Consider the following 16,418-nt stretch of genomic DNA (forward strand, 5'->3'; position numbering starts at 1 on the left):
TAAAATACTAAAATCTTGACAATATATGTAGAGAATTCTCGTTCGTTTTGCTCATTTTACATACAATCTTCTAAATACATACACACACAAAAGTATATAATGTTAAAAATTATAAAATTGCTATAGATAATAATTTCGCTTTCCTTTCTCTTCGTTTCCGTTGAAAAGAAACTATCTCTAAATTGCCTAAATAACTCGTATATAAAAGAAATAGAGAGAATGAAGGGACACCTACACACATACATATAATACGTTCATTATTTCGCTCTTTCATTGTACCTCATATTTTTCTACTCGTTTCAATAAAGAATTGTCAAGACAATGACAGGTTTGTATTTACACGAGTTTCTATTGGAAGTTTAATGATGCTTATATTTCGTCTGAGATTCATCATACATATCTCTACAAACTTTGCACTTCTCTCGAAACATCTCAACATCCCGTCTCTCTTGACCTTTGACCTTTCCCTAAGAAAGTGGAATATTCTTCTGTTGTCTTAACAATATCTTACAATTATTTCGCGTGAAGATCAGTATAAAAAAATTACATTTAGAAGTTATAAGAATAATAGATAATTTTGCACAAATTGACTTTTTAAAATTGTGTAAATCGCCTTATCGAATTAATCTTTCAAATGCAAGATAATGTTTCGCCTCGGAATAATAGAGGTATGAATAAATTCTTAATGGAGCTAAGCTGTATGAAATGTTATTCATGATGCACTGCATCATTAAAATGAGACAGATTATATTTATTAGAGAATTTATATTAAATTTACAATATATTAGAGAGATAAGAAATAAATATTTTAAAAGCTAAATTAAATTAGATATGTATATTCAAATTATGCATATTGCACACTTTTTCATTATATAACCATTATGATCTAAATTCAATTAAGTTTTATTTTTTTTATAGTAAATTTGATCTGCGATACTTTGACTTTGTATATTCAACAATAAAATTATATAGGTATATATTAATTAACATTTATTCAACTCATATTCATCTACTATCGATTATATTTTCTGATAAATTTTACTCAATACTACCGATAAAATTCCTTAATGTTAGGATAAATAATCATTTTCTGTGGAGAATACGTATTCATTGTTGTTTGTAAAAAGTTGACAATACAGGAATTAAATTAGCAGGATTTGCGTACCATAAAGTGTAAATAAAAAGCCATAGTTTATATATTATAATATAAAACATTTCAAAAGGATCAATTAGAGAGAAAAGAATAAAATTTTTATTATAATAAAAAAATAAAAAATTTTACTACATTTTATTTTGTACCTTATTTGATTATAATTTATTAACACAGTGCAATGAAGTTATTACCGAATTATTATCCTAATTTTTGTACATTTATCTCTTTGTATTTATGTGTCCCAAAAGTTATTTAAAACTTAAAAAATTAAAAAAATTAATGAAAGGCATAAGAAAAATATTTCTTATTGTTTTAAAATTTAAATAAAACTCACAAATACATATTTTGTAACTTAATTATAATATTTTTACAGAAAAATATAATATATTAAATATAGAGAGATTGTAATAAATTACATATGTATTTGAGAGTTAATATATATTAAAAAATTTAGATTTGCATGACATTCTCGATTCTTGGTATGACATAAATCTCAAATTACCATTATCTGAAGCCGATGAAAAGGAAGCGGACGCAAGGGACGAAGGAACTTTCTAAGCAAAAGCATGCAAGTGAGAAAGTTTACCTCGGTATCTGGAAGGCAATTTCGTCAAGCGAGTCGCTAGGTTGCAGAGGAGCTCGTTCAAAAAGCTTGCTTGGGCCTCGATGGACCCGGTTGCAGGATTGCATGGACCCAGCTGTCGGTTGAGACTGGTCTGTGTGATTGGTCCCAAGTTGACCTCCTTGGCTGCCTCTGCCATGTTTCTGCCGCTTCTTGCGTACTTCCTCCGCCTGACGGCGCAGGTTGTGAAGCCGGAAGAAGTACATCGACATGTCTGCGCTCAGCACGCGAGTATTCGCGATCATCACAACTGCTCGTTTATTTTTTACAAAGTATTTCAAACGAGAGACAAGAGTAACGCCACGATTGTCGTAGAATAGAATTAATTTTTTTATATCAAACGAATAATAATCGATCCCTTTTGATCTCATATTAAATTATGACTGACAATGAAAAAAGTCGATCAACGTTAACATTAAAATCTTTGCTTCTATTTAAGCATCTAAAAGAAAGAAATTCATACGAACAGTTTTTGCAATTTACATTTACATAAAAAAATTTTCATTAAAAATTATTTTTAAAATTCATTAATAAAACAGAATCCATTTCAGAAATTTCTCATTAAATCAAAATATTACATAAGATATTACATAAGATAAAATCAAGATATTAAATAAAATATAGTATAATCTAGCAATCTCCTCGACACAATGATTTAAAACTTGAGGAAGTGTAGATTATATACTTTTATGTTATGACCGCTTCCTGAACTGATAAGAAAACATTTGACACAGTTCACAATCCTGCTTTAGTAAAATAAAGAGCGTGAGGAAAAGTCATTCACATAAACGTAAATTTCAAGATTCGTCCGCTTGAATTTCCTCGCTTGTAATATCACAATCACAATGTCAACATGGCTAAAGGTTAATATTTATTCTTAATCCTTGAATTTTATGTTTCGTGTCATCCACAGTACTGCGAAGTTTATACGAATGAGAAGTTGCTAACGTCTAAACTTTGTAATGTAAATTTAATGAATTTGCAAGTAAAAATGAAAACTTTAAGGAAAACTTACATTTCTAAAAGAATGCGCAATAAAATTTATGAAACCTTTTTTTGTATTTAATGACACTGTTGCGCGTGACTCTTACTTTTTGTTTAAAATACTTGATAAAATTAAAAATTTAATATCAATAAAGGTATACAAATTATGCTAAAATACAATTTATTAATAGATACACACATATATATAATGCATGTACAATAATGATCAATGGCAACAGTATTTTATCATTTTCAAACATAAACAGCGTTATCAGAATAATTATATATGTATCACATAAACAAATTATAATTTTATTTCAAATTAATTACACGTATGTGTAAATTTTTAATTAAATATCTTTTTATAATTTTCTTAAAAATTTTATACTTTATAATTTATTAAATAAATTTGGCTATATATATATATATATATATATATATATATATTTATATAAATCGTTATAAAAATCTATATTTAATAAATATATAAATAACAAAAATATACGTTTTAATTTTCAAAAAAATTCTATTTTTTTTAAATTATTTCTAATAGCGCTATTATTATGTTTACACATATTATGTAATATATTATAATTACATAATATATTATATTACATTGCGCGTTAGTATTACACATTAAATACCATTTTTACAATAAAAATTATGATACAACAGAAAAAAACAGAAAATATGTAAGCGAGAAATGAAGAAAGATAAATAATAAAAAAATTACACAATATAAGCGTGCAAAATATGTATGCTAATGAATTATTATTAATAACTGATATTAAATTTAGACATATTTTAGATTTCAATTGTGTAAAAATGGTCGACAAATTTTTATCTGCAATATTTCCACACTGAATCTTGTAGCTTTTATACTTGAATCTAAACCATTTATTATATGTGGGTTCATGCGTTTTTAACATATAATAACACATAAAACTACATGAATATTTATCATAATCGGAGCATTTAGTACTACGCGACAACATGCAAAGGATATGTTTCCATGCACAATAATATAACAATTATTACTTATTAAAATTCTTACTTCGTACTTAAAATTCAACTTTTTTTTTTATTATTTCACTCTTTTCCATCGTAGAATATTAATAAAAGATTTCAGAATTTATATATAAATTTGTCATGTGTGTCTGTAATAGTATATGTATAACAAAAGTAAGAGTAATAATAGTGTATAAAAGTATGGTAATCATATCTATACATACATACACATACACATACACACACACACACACACACACACACACATGCACACATATCTATATCACATATATACATATATGTATATATATTTTAAATTATACATAAATATTCATGTAGCAATAAATGATGCCAACCACTAAAATAAAGTTTTTTAATTATAAAATAGCTATCTGTAGATTTTATGAAGGAAACTAAGATTAGAGAAAGAGACAGAAAACTAGAAAACTGTTATAAAATAAAAAATTAAATAAAATACTTATTATACATAAAATAATATCAAATTCTAAGAATCTAAAATGTAAAAAGTAAAATATTTTATATCGTAATTTTATAAATCCGCTGAAGTAGTGTTTTATTTCATATTACATTTCGCAATTTCAAATCATAATAATTAAAAATATTTTTAAAAATGTATTTATGCGTATAACGCAAATATTTTTTTATGGATGTTATTGTATAATATGCGAGGAAGGAAAAAAGTATAGAATTCTTGATTTAAACAGCGAAAAATTCAGCATAAATAAATTTCAGAGTAAATTTATGTAACTTGATTTTTTCTCATTGTAGACAAAATAATACGTACAAGTATAATTATACATAAGCCTCTTGAAAGATTTTAATAGAAGTTCGAGCTTAAGATTATTTTGACAAAGCTAAAAATAGTTTAACTAACGAGATCTCAAGGGAAACTTAATTATCTGTTCTTATCCCGTTGTTAGTACTAGTTTGAAGCTCGCAGAGCTGCTTGCTCCAATCATGATGAGAGTAAGTCCAATTACATGCCATTTTCATGTGAAGGGAATTTTGCACGGACCATTGTTAAGGTCGCAAGTTCTATTAAAAGATTATTGTCAACATTAGAGACTCTCGATTCTTCTGCTTTTCTTTGGTATTTAAAATTGTCAAAAAATTGTCAAAAATTATCTTTAATATCTTACGCATAATCGGAAATCATATATTCCTATATATACAATATACAATATATACAATACATATAGGATAACATAATTTGATTTGAAATTTAAAATTTTTATCATTTTTAATCTAATGCCTCAATATTTTATTTTAATATCTAAATGAGAAAACTTTATATATTTTCTGAGAATGCTTCAATCGCAGTCATCGTAAAACTTGCGTAACAGAGTAGCTTCACGAAAGTAGAAGATGGTGTTCGAGGCTGCGTTCATCATGCTGCGAAGTAAGAAAGCAGTGAGAGCAACCCTACCGGCCTAGTAGTATCGTAAATTCATGTCCGCTACCTTCATTTTGACCCACACAAGAGCGAGGAAGTTGTGTAGAACCCCGTTCTTCGTTTCCACAACAAACAATTGTTTTACGAGCGCCGGTCTTTCAGACCTTTTATAAAGGCCCATACAATTTTAAGCCGGAACCGAGTAAATTTAAAATTGCAATCACAAATCAAGCTATCGCGAAATAAGTTGGAAACGATGTATCTATCATATAATGTATCTATTTATATAAAAAAAGTTTGAGTTAAAGAAAAAAATTACCCATATTCTATATATAGATCCATTCCATAAAATTATAAAATATAAACATATATTGACTGACCTTAATGAAAAAAAGTATATGAAAGATGGACAAAGTTTTATCACACATAAAATATTTATTAATCTTACCCACATACACACATAAAAATTATAATCTAAATTTTTCTTTATCTAAATAATTGTTTAATCCGCGTACAATAAGATAATTGAATTTTTTAACGTTTCTTTTAAAATATATTGCCAATCAGAATCAATAAGTAGTAAAACGCGTCGATCACGAAAGTGTCCTCTTGACCATCATTGGAAACATATTGCAATATAGGTCAACTGTCAGCTGATACGTTTAGGCCTGATCGATATTTCTCGTTTATTTGGACACAAAATTCTTTATATTGACCACATGGTGATAGTGATAGTTTCTATTTGTTATATTCAACATCCTCAAAAAATTTAAGTAACGCACTTTTCCGATAGGCCATACAAATTTATCGAGACTAGAAGTTAAATTGGTAAAGGCCGAAGATCCAGGAGACTACTAACAAGCCAATAAGGTTTCGAGATTTATCGTCCATCTATATGCATAACTTCAGCAAGCAGGGAAGCGCAAATTCTAAATTGGATTAAATCATTTCTATCTGCACCAACACCAATCATCGTTCCGCCATACGTATACTTATGACCTCATTTTTCGACGCGTCATTAAATGTGCGCCACATAAAATACTGATAGCTGCAGATTTATTTACATTTACAAGATATGACTTAATCACTTCTTCGCTCTTATTTTCTCAATTTTATATATTTATCAAAACTTCGCGCGCAAAGTGTTTCACACAGAAGCAGCTATGTGTCAAAATAACTGAGATGTTAGCCAGTTACACACGAAAAAGCAATTTGATTTAACGGAAAGAGCTACTACACTTCAGGGCTGATCGCAACCGATATATTTCACTTAGGCATAAATATCTAAACAGCAACTTGCGCATCAGATAAATAAACGATAATGGTTCTCGATGTATAAATGATCATGTAGATAAATGCAACAATAGAAATGAGTAATCAGAATGAATCAGATTAAAGTGAAAGTTTTACAAAAAAAAAAGTAATTGCACATAAATATAACTACTTCCTGTCTTTCAATGGAAAGATAGTAAAGTAAATTGAAATAAATATAACTGTGTATCTCTCTCACACATACACATACACACACACACACACACATGCACTGCGAGAGTTTTTGATTAAAAAAAAAGTCTCTTTCACTCGTCACTATACACACACATACATATGATATAGAATGTTCTAGATTTGTCATGTCTTTTCACATCTCCCTTTAATTACGAATCTTTTGATCAATTTGTCGACTTTTTAGCGAAATTTTTATTAGACATGACTCTACTTCACAATTTCTTAATATTTATACAATTAAAGTAAAGCAAACTTCACTTGAAATAAAAAAAAAAAAAACAAATAAAATTTTGTACTTAAACAAAACAAAATCCGCTGATATTTTTAAATTTTTCTTGTATTCAAAAATTATTAAAATTTTTAGATTTTTTCTTTAGTAGAATTTTTATTTTAAAAAAATCTTATGCTGAAAATTAATTAATTTTTTTTGTTATTTATTTAATTGTATGTATGTACGTGTATGTGCATAGATAAAAGAAAGAAAACCTTATATATATATATATATATATATATATATATATATATATATTGTATATTGTATATGCATATACACTTTCTTGAGAAACGTATATAAATTATACCTAATATTTTTAAATCATTCGCTACAATATCTCTTTCAAATATACATTAAACAAATTGATAATAAGTATCTCATAAAATTAAGAATTTTTATATCGCAAAAATAAATAAATATAATTAATATCTAATTAATATGTTGATTTAATTAAAATAGAAATAATCGAATATAACATATATATATATGTTAGCACGCGCATGCTTTAAAAGAAAATTATTAATATTAAATTAATTTTAATAAAGTTTCAATTATATATTAATTAATTAAATTTTGTATACTTTAAAAAAATAGCACGTGACTTTAAATTGTTAAAATTAATTAAGTAGTAAAATATCATGTAAAAAATTTATTTATTTAATAATAAAAATAATAATTGTTACTCTCTTTTCTATTGTTTCACCTTTTTAAATAAAATTAGATAAATATAAATATTTGATTGATATAAATACTATATAAATATACATTATTTTTGCAACTTTTGTTTGAAAATAATAGTTGCATTAAAAATATCATAATAATGTGTGCGAGATAGCTTCCACTCTATGTCAACTTGAAAATTATTTGATTTCCTCAAATTTTAATCCATTGTTCAAACGAAAAGATAAAATCAATAGGAGAAACGAAAAGAAAGAGGAGAAAAAAGAGAGAATATTTTAAAGATTCACCTCTCTACTTTTACATTGTAATGGCACGTCAGGAAGACACCAAGCGCCGCCGTAGATGCCAGAGATAGCCGCTAGCAATCAGCGCGCAATTCTCTTCAGCATTATGCAATTCTAATTAAACTAAATTACTTTTGCATATCGGTCAGTGCCTCATCAGAGAATGACGTAACAACGAGTAATGCAATGTTCTTTTTAAACTTTTTAAAAGTAAAATATATACTTGTATATATATATATAAATATATACTCGATCAAAATTTAAAAAAATATAATGATATTCAAATTTATTCTTACCAATTGATGTAAATAATAACTTATTTTATAAAAAATAATTTTTTAACACAATAACATCTGTGAAAATGACATATACTTTATATAAAAATAATTAATTCAAAATTTATTTATATTTAAATTGTAAAATTTTTCGAGTTTTTGCTTTTTTATCTCTATTTTTCTAGTTTAGATTTGTAATATTTTCGTTTTATTTTGTACATAAATTATATCCTGATGTTATATCATCAATTTATTGAATAAAATAATGCAAAGTTATAATGGCAAACATAGTTTTGCTATGCTTTTTGAAATAGAAATTGTTTCAGGAACCGTAGATAACATTTATTCAGCTAGGTCTATTTCAGGATTTATTGACCTTAGGCACGTCTCTAGAGAACCAAGTGACCAAGATATAGTACAATAAGTATCAAGAGACCTCTGTGACACTGCTAATCTATACTTTTATAAATAGCTCAACACGAATGTCAAGTTGTACTTCGTAAGCTTTGTCATTTTTTAAATTACTTAAAACAAAGTAATGTTACATTGTTTCGAACTTTTTAATCTATATGATTCAAGAGTTTGAAGAAATTATTACAAAAAATACATAAAAATAATTAAAACAGTTAGAAGTAACATTACAAAAAATACATAAAAATAATTAAAACAGTTAGAAGTAACATTACATAAATTACGAACAATATATTAATTTTAAAAGTTTGTTTTATACATTAAATAATATAAAGCATTAATTTTTCCGTAGAAAAAACGATAAAATCGACAAAAAAAAACAGTTATAATACAAATGATAAAGTACAAAATTTACCACATTAATTAATTTAGTTCTGCTCTTTTCTACTTTTAGTTTTCTTTCTTTCTTTCTCTGTACATGTTCTCTCATCATATATGTAACCCATGCAATCTATTAAATTTCAACGATGAATCTTCAAAAAGAAGTAAATAGTTTAAAATTACTGGCAGCGTAAATACATCCTCTGAAATTAACTGAAGACTGTTTTCAACAACTCTCAGCATGAGACTTATTTCATTTTATTTTAATCCAAAATGTATTTAATTTTATATATGAAAAAAAGACAGATGATTAAATCACTTTTCGTGAGCTAAAAAACATTGCATAAAATTAAAAGAATCATTAATATAAATATAATATTTTTAATATAAAAATTTTTGCGACATAAATAATTAATAAATAATAATAAACTTTTTAAAAATATCAAGCTTTTATATATATATATATATATATATATATATATATATATGTGTATATATATATTAATATATGACAAATTATAATATAAAATAGATATAAAAACAAACAATTGAAATTTATGCTGCATAAAAATTAATGACAAAAATAACAAAGTTAATAACTAAGAAAAAAAATAATATTAGAATACACTAAATTTAATATTAAATAAAAAGTAAACTACAAAAAGAAATCTTTGTTATAATGTCTAATATTTTATATAATTAAAAATATAGTAACAACTGTCACACTAAATAAGTTGATGGGCATTCTATATCTTCATCTCGTGATAAATATGAAATGATTAACATTGTAGAAATAGAATTAATGTCATGAAACTCAAGGTAACATTGAGATTTCTCTAACTAACGATGAAGATGAATCTAATCAAGATTAAATTAAATTATTTGATATTCAGATTCAAACAATAAATTAAGTAATAATAGTATCTTCATAATTATATTATGACACATACAATTATATATACTATTATATATACATACATAGTGCTAATCTGTACCTATTAAAATTATAAAGTAAATAAGTATTTACAAATATTATAATATAAAAAAATATATTCTCTTATAAAAAACTTTTCAAGATAATATAATGTAAAATTAAGTATAAGTAAAGAAACAGAAACTAATTTCTTAAAACAAATTTTTTAATTAATTATTTTTCCTATCTAGATATAATGTGATATAAAAAATATATCAAATTAAAGAGAAATTATTTTCTTAAAAATTAATTTGTAGAAAAATAATATTCTTTTTCAAAATGTATTATACAACCGTTTTAATGGACTGAAAAAGTAAAAGTATGATTTTTATTATTGTAAATGGAGATAAAAACTTGAAAATGTAAGCCTGCGATAAATGTATATCAAAGAATATCGCAGAATAAATAAAGAAAAGGTAAAGACAGACTAAAACTGCATAAATAGACAAACCACCTGCATCCTGTGGTACTATTACAAAGACGAAAATGCAATACACAAAGTGTATTCCATGAAAGCTACTTGAGTAGATCGGTGCATTTCTTTCGTCACGATTTCAATAGAAAACTTCTTCTCAGAGCAATCTTTTCAAACCTTATGTCTGCATTCACGTGGCGTACTTTCATAGGTTTCAAAATAAATTATGTATATATATATATATATATATATATATATATATATATGTATGTATATGTATGAATTTATATACAGGGTGTTTCAAAAGTCAGCGGCATAACTTTAAGAGGTGATAGAGGAAGGCATAACAAGTATTTTTTTGTTAAGCAACACGGAGTCGGCGTCGCTTCGTGCCAGTAGGCGACGCGCACACTACATCTCATTGCTATTATAATATTTGTTTACCCTTTGTAGTTATAGGAATTGCTCGACCTCACTACCATTGACCTGTAAACAAAGTTCGCAGCGATCTGGCATTTTTGCTGTAAACAACGCGGTTTGTGCTATTCCTGGAATTTTTGAGAGAGTCCGACAATGAATGCTTCGCTGCTGCGAACTTTGTTTACAGGTCAATGGTAGTCAGTTCGAGTAATTCCTGTAATTACAAAAGGTAAACAAATACTATACCAAGACAATGAGATGTGTGCGGCGCATACTTGCACGTCACCTACCGGCCGGATTAACGAAGCCCTATATTACTTAACAAGAAATATTCGTTATGCCTTCCTCTATCATCTCTTAAAAATATGCCACGGGCTTTTAAAACCTGTGTATATATATATATGTATATATGTACATATATATATATATAAAACAATGTTAAATTTTATAATCACTAGATTCAACTTTTATCATCTCTATCAAATTATCATTCAAGACATTACGTATATGTAACACATCTGTTCTTTAAACATTTTCTTTTATAAATAAAATATTTGTTCTGTGACATAGAAATCATAAATTATTTTTACCAAAAAAAACTATTTTTACTTGTCATATATTTAATAATTATATTAGTAAAAAAACATTAAATTATTAATAAATAAACTTCTGCTCCACTAAAATTATTACATATTTCGACCAATAATTGAAATTTCCTGCTTGTAGTACTTTAAAATTGTAATTATATGATATCAATTAATAATGAAGAGATCTCATAATATTTTTTAATTAAACACAACTCTAATGTAAATCGTTATATTTTATAATTACAAAATTGATTTATTTATCACATATTTCATATTCTCGCTTTACAATAAGAATTCAACATAAACTGTACAAAATTCTACATAATATTGTATTAGGCGTACAAGAATAAAGTTGCGAAAAGAGGCTGTTAGACTAAATTAATGCGCGTTTAAGTGTCAGCAAAATTCTTTTAATGCATATCAGTTGTCGGTTTATAGAATATTTAGTCAGCAGAAAATAATAACAAAGAAAAATCGATTCTCGCTTCATATTTTTGTAAAATTTCAGCTTTTCATGCCCGAAAGCCGACATTTCGATCTATTTATCAACCTTGCCGTCACAGATAATATCCTACATCGAGAAATCGCGAACTCTGCCCTCTCATCTCATTTCCGCGGTTATACGATTCTAAGCCCATGCTTTACAGCCCGCGGCATCATTTGCGAAAGATGTGATATATGTATATGTATGTGTATGTGTGTGTGTGTGTGAGTGAGAGAGAGAGAGAGAGAGAGAAAGGTCGAAAGCTGGGATAACAGCATCTACGTATTCGAGTGCTTTCCTGTTTTGCGCGTGTGCATTGAGGGCATCGTGATAATGGAAGGCTCTCAAGGCATATTGATAAGGGAATATCATCTCCACCAAACTTCCCAATAGTGAGTTCTCAGAGAATTTGACTGTGATCTGCTGTGAATGGTATACCCTAATTGTTATTGCTAATTATATAATAGTATATATGTCAGATATATAAAACACAAAAAGTATATAAAAATATATATATATATATATATATATATATATAAAAAGAAGCCACGTGCAAGATATATGTATGTACCATGAGAGAAAAACTGATATCAATTATTACAAAATAATTTAAAGAAAGTTTTAATTATTCCTATGTTTATTCTTGTACTCTCGCGTGTGATAAAATTCTAAGGATCTCCTGAGAAAGAATCTTTTGCAGAAAAAGTATATTTGCCTCTCTTTTTCTTGAATATCAAGTATTCAGGTTTATTTTCGAGCAAATCAAAATAAAAGCTAAATATATTTCATATTATATATTAAATATAATTTATATTACACATATTTATATTATATATAGATTTCATTTTATCGATTATGTTTATATCATGTAACACTATTCTAGATAATTAAGGAACCAGTTATATTCTTTAATAAATTTGAAATTACTTTTTCTCAACAAGAATGTAATATATAATCTCTAATTAAATTATTTTACATTTAAGATTTAAATTACACTTATATTTAATGTTTTTTTTAAAAATTTTGTATGTAAGTTTTAATGAATTCATCTTAAATGCGCAAATATGTACAACATATAAAAAATTTTTATATATATTTCTTCATTGATATATAAAAAGTAAACTTTAGCAAGAATTTAATTTCAACTATCAATATTTGCTATAATAAGAATTAATAAATTATGTAAATTAAATGTGTGTGATTATATGAATTAGATATATTTTGAAATTTAGATTTAAAAAATATTCAATTCTAAATAGAAAAAAATAAATCTGTTAGACTAATTATCTGATGCAAAGAGTACTAAAGATGTAAAGAATATTTAAAGAAATTTATATGTCAAATGTCAAACGTAATTAGTATAACTTTGTCTAAAATGTGCAGTCTAATTTCGTAGCATATATGTGACATAAATTTGAAAATTTGGCGTGGGAGGCCTTTATATCTGCAATGTGCGCATTGCGGTAAATTTGTAGTAATCGTAAATTTAAAAAAAAACATTAACTTTTCTAATTTACACTTTAACATCTGTAGTCAAGAGAAATGAAAAAATTAAAAAATTGTGAAAAATATGTCACACGAAACATTCTTTATATAGCGGCCATCGATTAAAGAGAAAGAACCGTAATTGTTCAAAAGTTTCATCCACAATTCTCCCCTGCCGCAATGCAGGAGGACACGTTGTTGATACCATTCACTGCAGCAGTAGCTGCAACGCGCGTGCCAATCTGATATATGTGATTTTACATTTTCATCAACAGTATTGCTTTCCATCAATAGTATTTATATAAAAAGTTAAATATATATGTATATATATTTTTTTTCGATTGATACATTTTATTATTGAATTTTATCTTGATTCATATAAAATTAATTTGTTGTAATATATTATAATTTTAAATATCTCTCAATTGATGTAATAAAAGATATAGCAAATTTCCACACTGATTGTACAAAATATAAAATAAAGAAAGAGTATATGAAAAAAAATATAATTACTAAAAATATAATATATATATATATATATATATATATATTGTATAAAACATGCGTTTAGTTATCATATATATTTAATTTTGTTAATCCTCCAATAATATTCTATTCTCATTAATATAAAAAATTATGAAGTTTGTACGTTATAAATTCTGCATATATGATTCTATTATATTAGCAAAATATCAAAATCTAACGGAAGAGATTAATCTGCTTCCCTATCTAGTCGAGAGATATTTATGAAGTAAGTTGATACAGCTAAAGCATGCTCAGGGAATCTATAATATATTTGAAGAGGATGCTTACTTTCTAAGCTTACCACTAAATCTTGAATCGAAGATACACGGGAATTTAGTAAAATATGGCAAATCTCCAAAACACAACATCTCTTCTTGTGTTTATATCTTTTATTAATATAACAACATAAAATAGTTATAACGGCAAGAGAAAGATTTCAGCATTTAACTTGCGAAACAATGGAACATAAGAATAATAATACATGATGAACAACAAAGATAATGAGCAAACATTTTTCAAATATACTTTTCACGTTACCAGAAATTAAATATAATTTATTATATTTTTTAAGACGCGTTTCTTATAAAATCTCGACATTAAAAAAAAAATTTCATAGAAAATCATTATTTATCACGTCATTTAATACCTTACATTAAACATCTCTATAATAAAACATCAAATTAAAATTCCGCAGAAATAAAATTCTGGAAAGTATATTTTAAGCATTGTTTTTGATGTAACAGATCAAAGATTTCTTTAGCGTACCTTCAACAAATCTCTAAACTTGCCTGTCTAAATTGTATTAATCTAAATAGTTATAAGAAAATAAAAGGCTGAAAAGCTCGTACATTAAAATATCAATCATCCATTTGTTAAAAACAAGAATAACCAAGTTAAAATAATTATATAAATTATTTCTTGTACTACTCATTATAAATGGTTAACGTAAAATAATAATTAATATATAGGTATACATATATGTATACATATTTGTATACCTATATATTATATATATATATATATATATATATATAAAATTAAAACTCTATTTAAAATATTTAATTTAAAATGTTTATCATTTCTACAAATTGAAAAAACTAAATAGTTTACATGTTTTTATGTCTTACTTTAAATACTATTTTGCTCATTTTTATGTAGGTATAACTTAGAAAATCGGTTTACGACAAACTTAATCGTAAAAAAATGCGCATTACACATAACATGCATTGCAAATACATAGAAGCAACGGGTTCGAGGATCGAAGATCATGTCATCATCTGATGATTAATTAATTTATTCGATCGCATGCTACGTTAATGTGAAACATCAGCAATTACACACTTAAGACATTTCGTGCAACAAGTACGATACACTCTGTTTTTAAACTCTGTGCACAGTACCTGCCGATCGTTTCACACTTAGCACTTTGGATTGCTCTAGCACGCCGAGCTCAGACACTTTCCCGGAAGAAATCACCTCGGTGTCGCGTTCCGACGTAATAATAACGACGAGTCACACCGTGCTATTCTCAATCGAGTTGTTAAATAAAAACACGGTCGGAAATATGCAAATTCGGATTTATTGTTGTGTATAAATATCTATAAAATATCTCTTCTTTGTGATTTCTCCAGCTTTTTCTTGTTCCCTAGTTTCCGTCAAGGTAATTGACTAGTTTTATTATTTTTTTTTTTTTTTTAGAGAATGGCCCCAAGAATAATGAAGTAGATAAAGTCGCGGCAATATGCTCTAAGGATTGGTCAAGTCGATTTCCATATGTCGAAAGGTTTTCCATCAAAAAGATATGGTTTTTTCCATTTGGTCTATTATCGTATCCACGACGATAGATGTTCTGAATGCTACAACTTTTTCGTATTTTAAATGTTCATGTTATCTTTCGTTGATTATATAAACAGTTTAAAACTCTGAGCAAAAGATAACTGCAATAAAGAATAATAATATTATTTTAAATACTGTTTCGCAAAATAAAAGTATCAATCTTATAACTATTTTTGTAATTATTGAATATGTGTTCAAAAAAAGGTAATATATTTTTCTTTTAATACTATGTAAATCAAAATAAAAGCAATGTAAATCATGATATTATTTGTCTATGCTAATCACTTGCTTTTATTTGTTAAAATATATATCATTCTTATACAAAACTAGTTAACTAAACTTAAGTATTTAAAATTATGCAATTAAGTAGTAATTAATAGGGTAAACTAGGGCATGATGGCTACAAAATCGCTACATAATGCGCTTTTTTAGTCATTAATCGATATTTACAATATCGATTATTTTTAATAATGACTAAAAAAAAGCGCTTATTAAAAAATATACAGGCTATGACCATCTTTTCCGTATGGCCATACCCTAGTTTATCCTAAGCATTTCCTACAATCTTTCTAATTTTAATATATAGGTTAAATAGTTTATAAAATATATTTTTATTTTAATAAAAAATGTAAAATATAATTTTAAAAGTTTTTGAAATTATTTGTAAAAAAATATTAACTAAAAATATTGATATTAAAAC

At 26.0% G+C, this 16,418-nt stretch overlaps 1 protein-coding gene across 4 annotated transcripts in view; it reads right to left on the reverse strand.

Moving 5' to 3' along the window:
- Positions 1 to 16,418, reverse strand: part of Slo2 (slowpoke 2) — a 152,575-nt gene that overhangs the window by 93,248 nt on the left and 42,909 nt on the right. The window contains exon 1 of one of the 4 annotated variants that reach the window (XM_072889081.1): positions 1,740 to 2,948. The exons of the other annotated variants lie outside the window; for them this stretch is intronic. Within the exon in view, the coding sequence (XP_072745182.1) occupies positions 1,740 to 2,146 (407 nt within the window). The 5' untranslated portion in view covers positions 2,147 to 2,948. Of the gene's footprint in view, positions 1 to 1,739; positions 2,949 to 16,418 lie in introns of those variants that run through there. 4 annotated transcript variants of the gene reach the window in all.

This window comes from Anoplolepis gracilipes, chromosome 3, assembly GCF_047496725.1.
Source record: "Anoplolepis gracilipes chromosome 3, ASM4749672v1, whole genome shotgun sequence".
Lineage (NCBI taxonomy): Eukaryota > Metazoa > Arthropoda > Insecta > Hymenoptera > Formicidae > Anoplolepis > Anoplolepis gracilipes.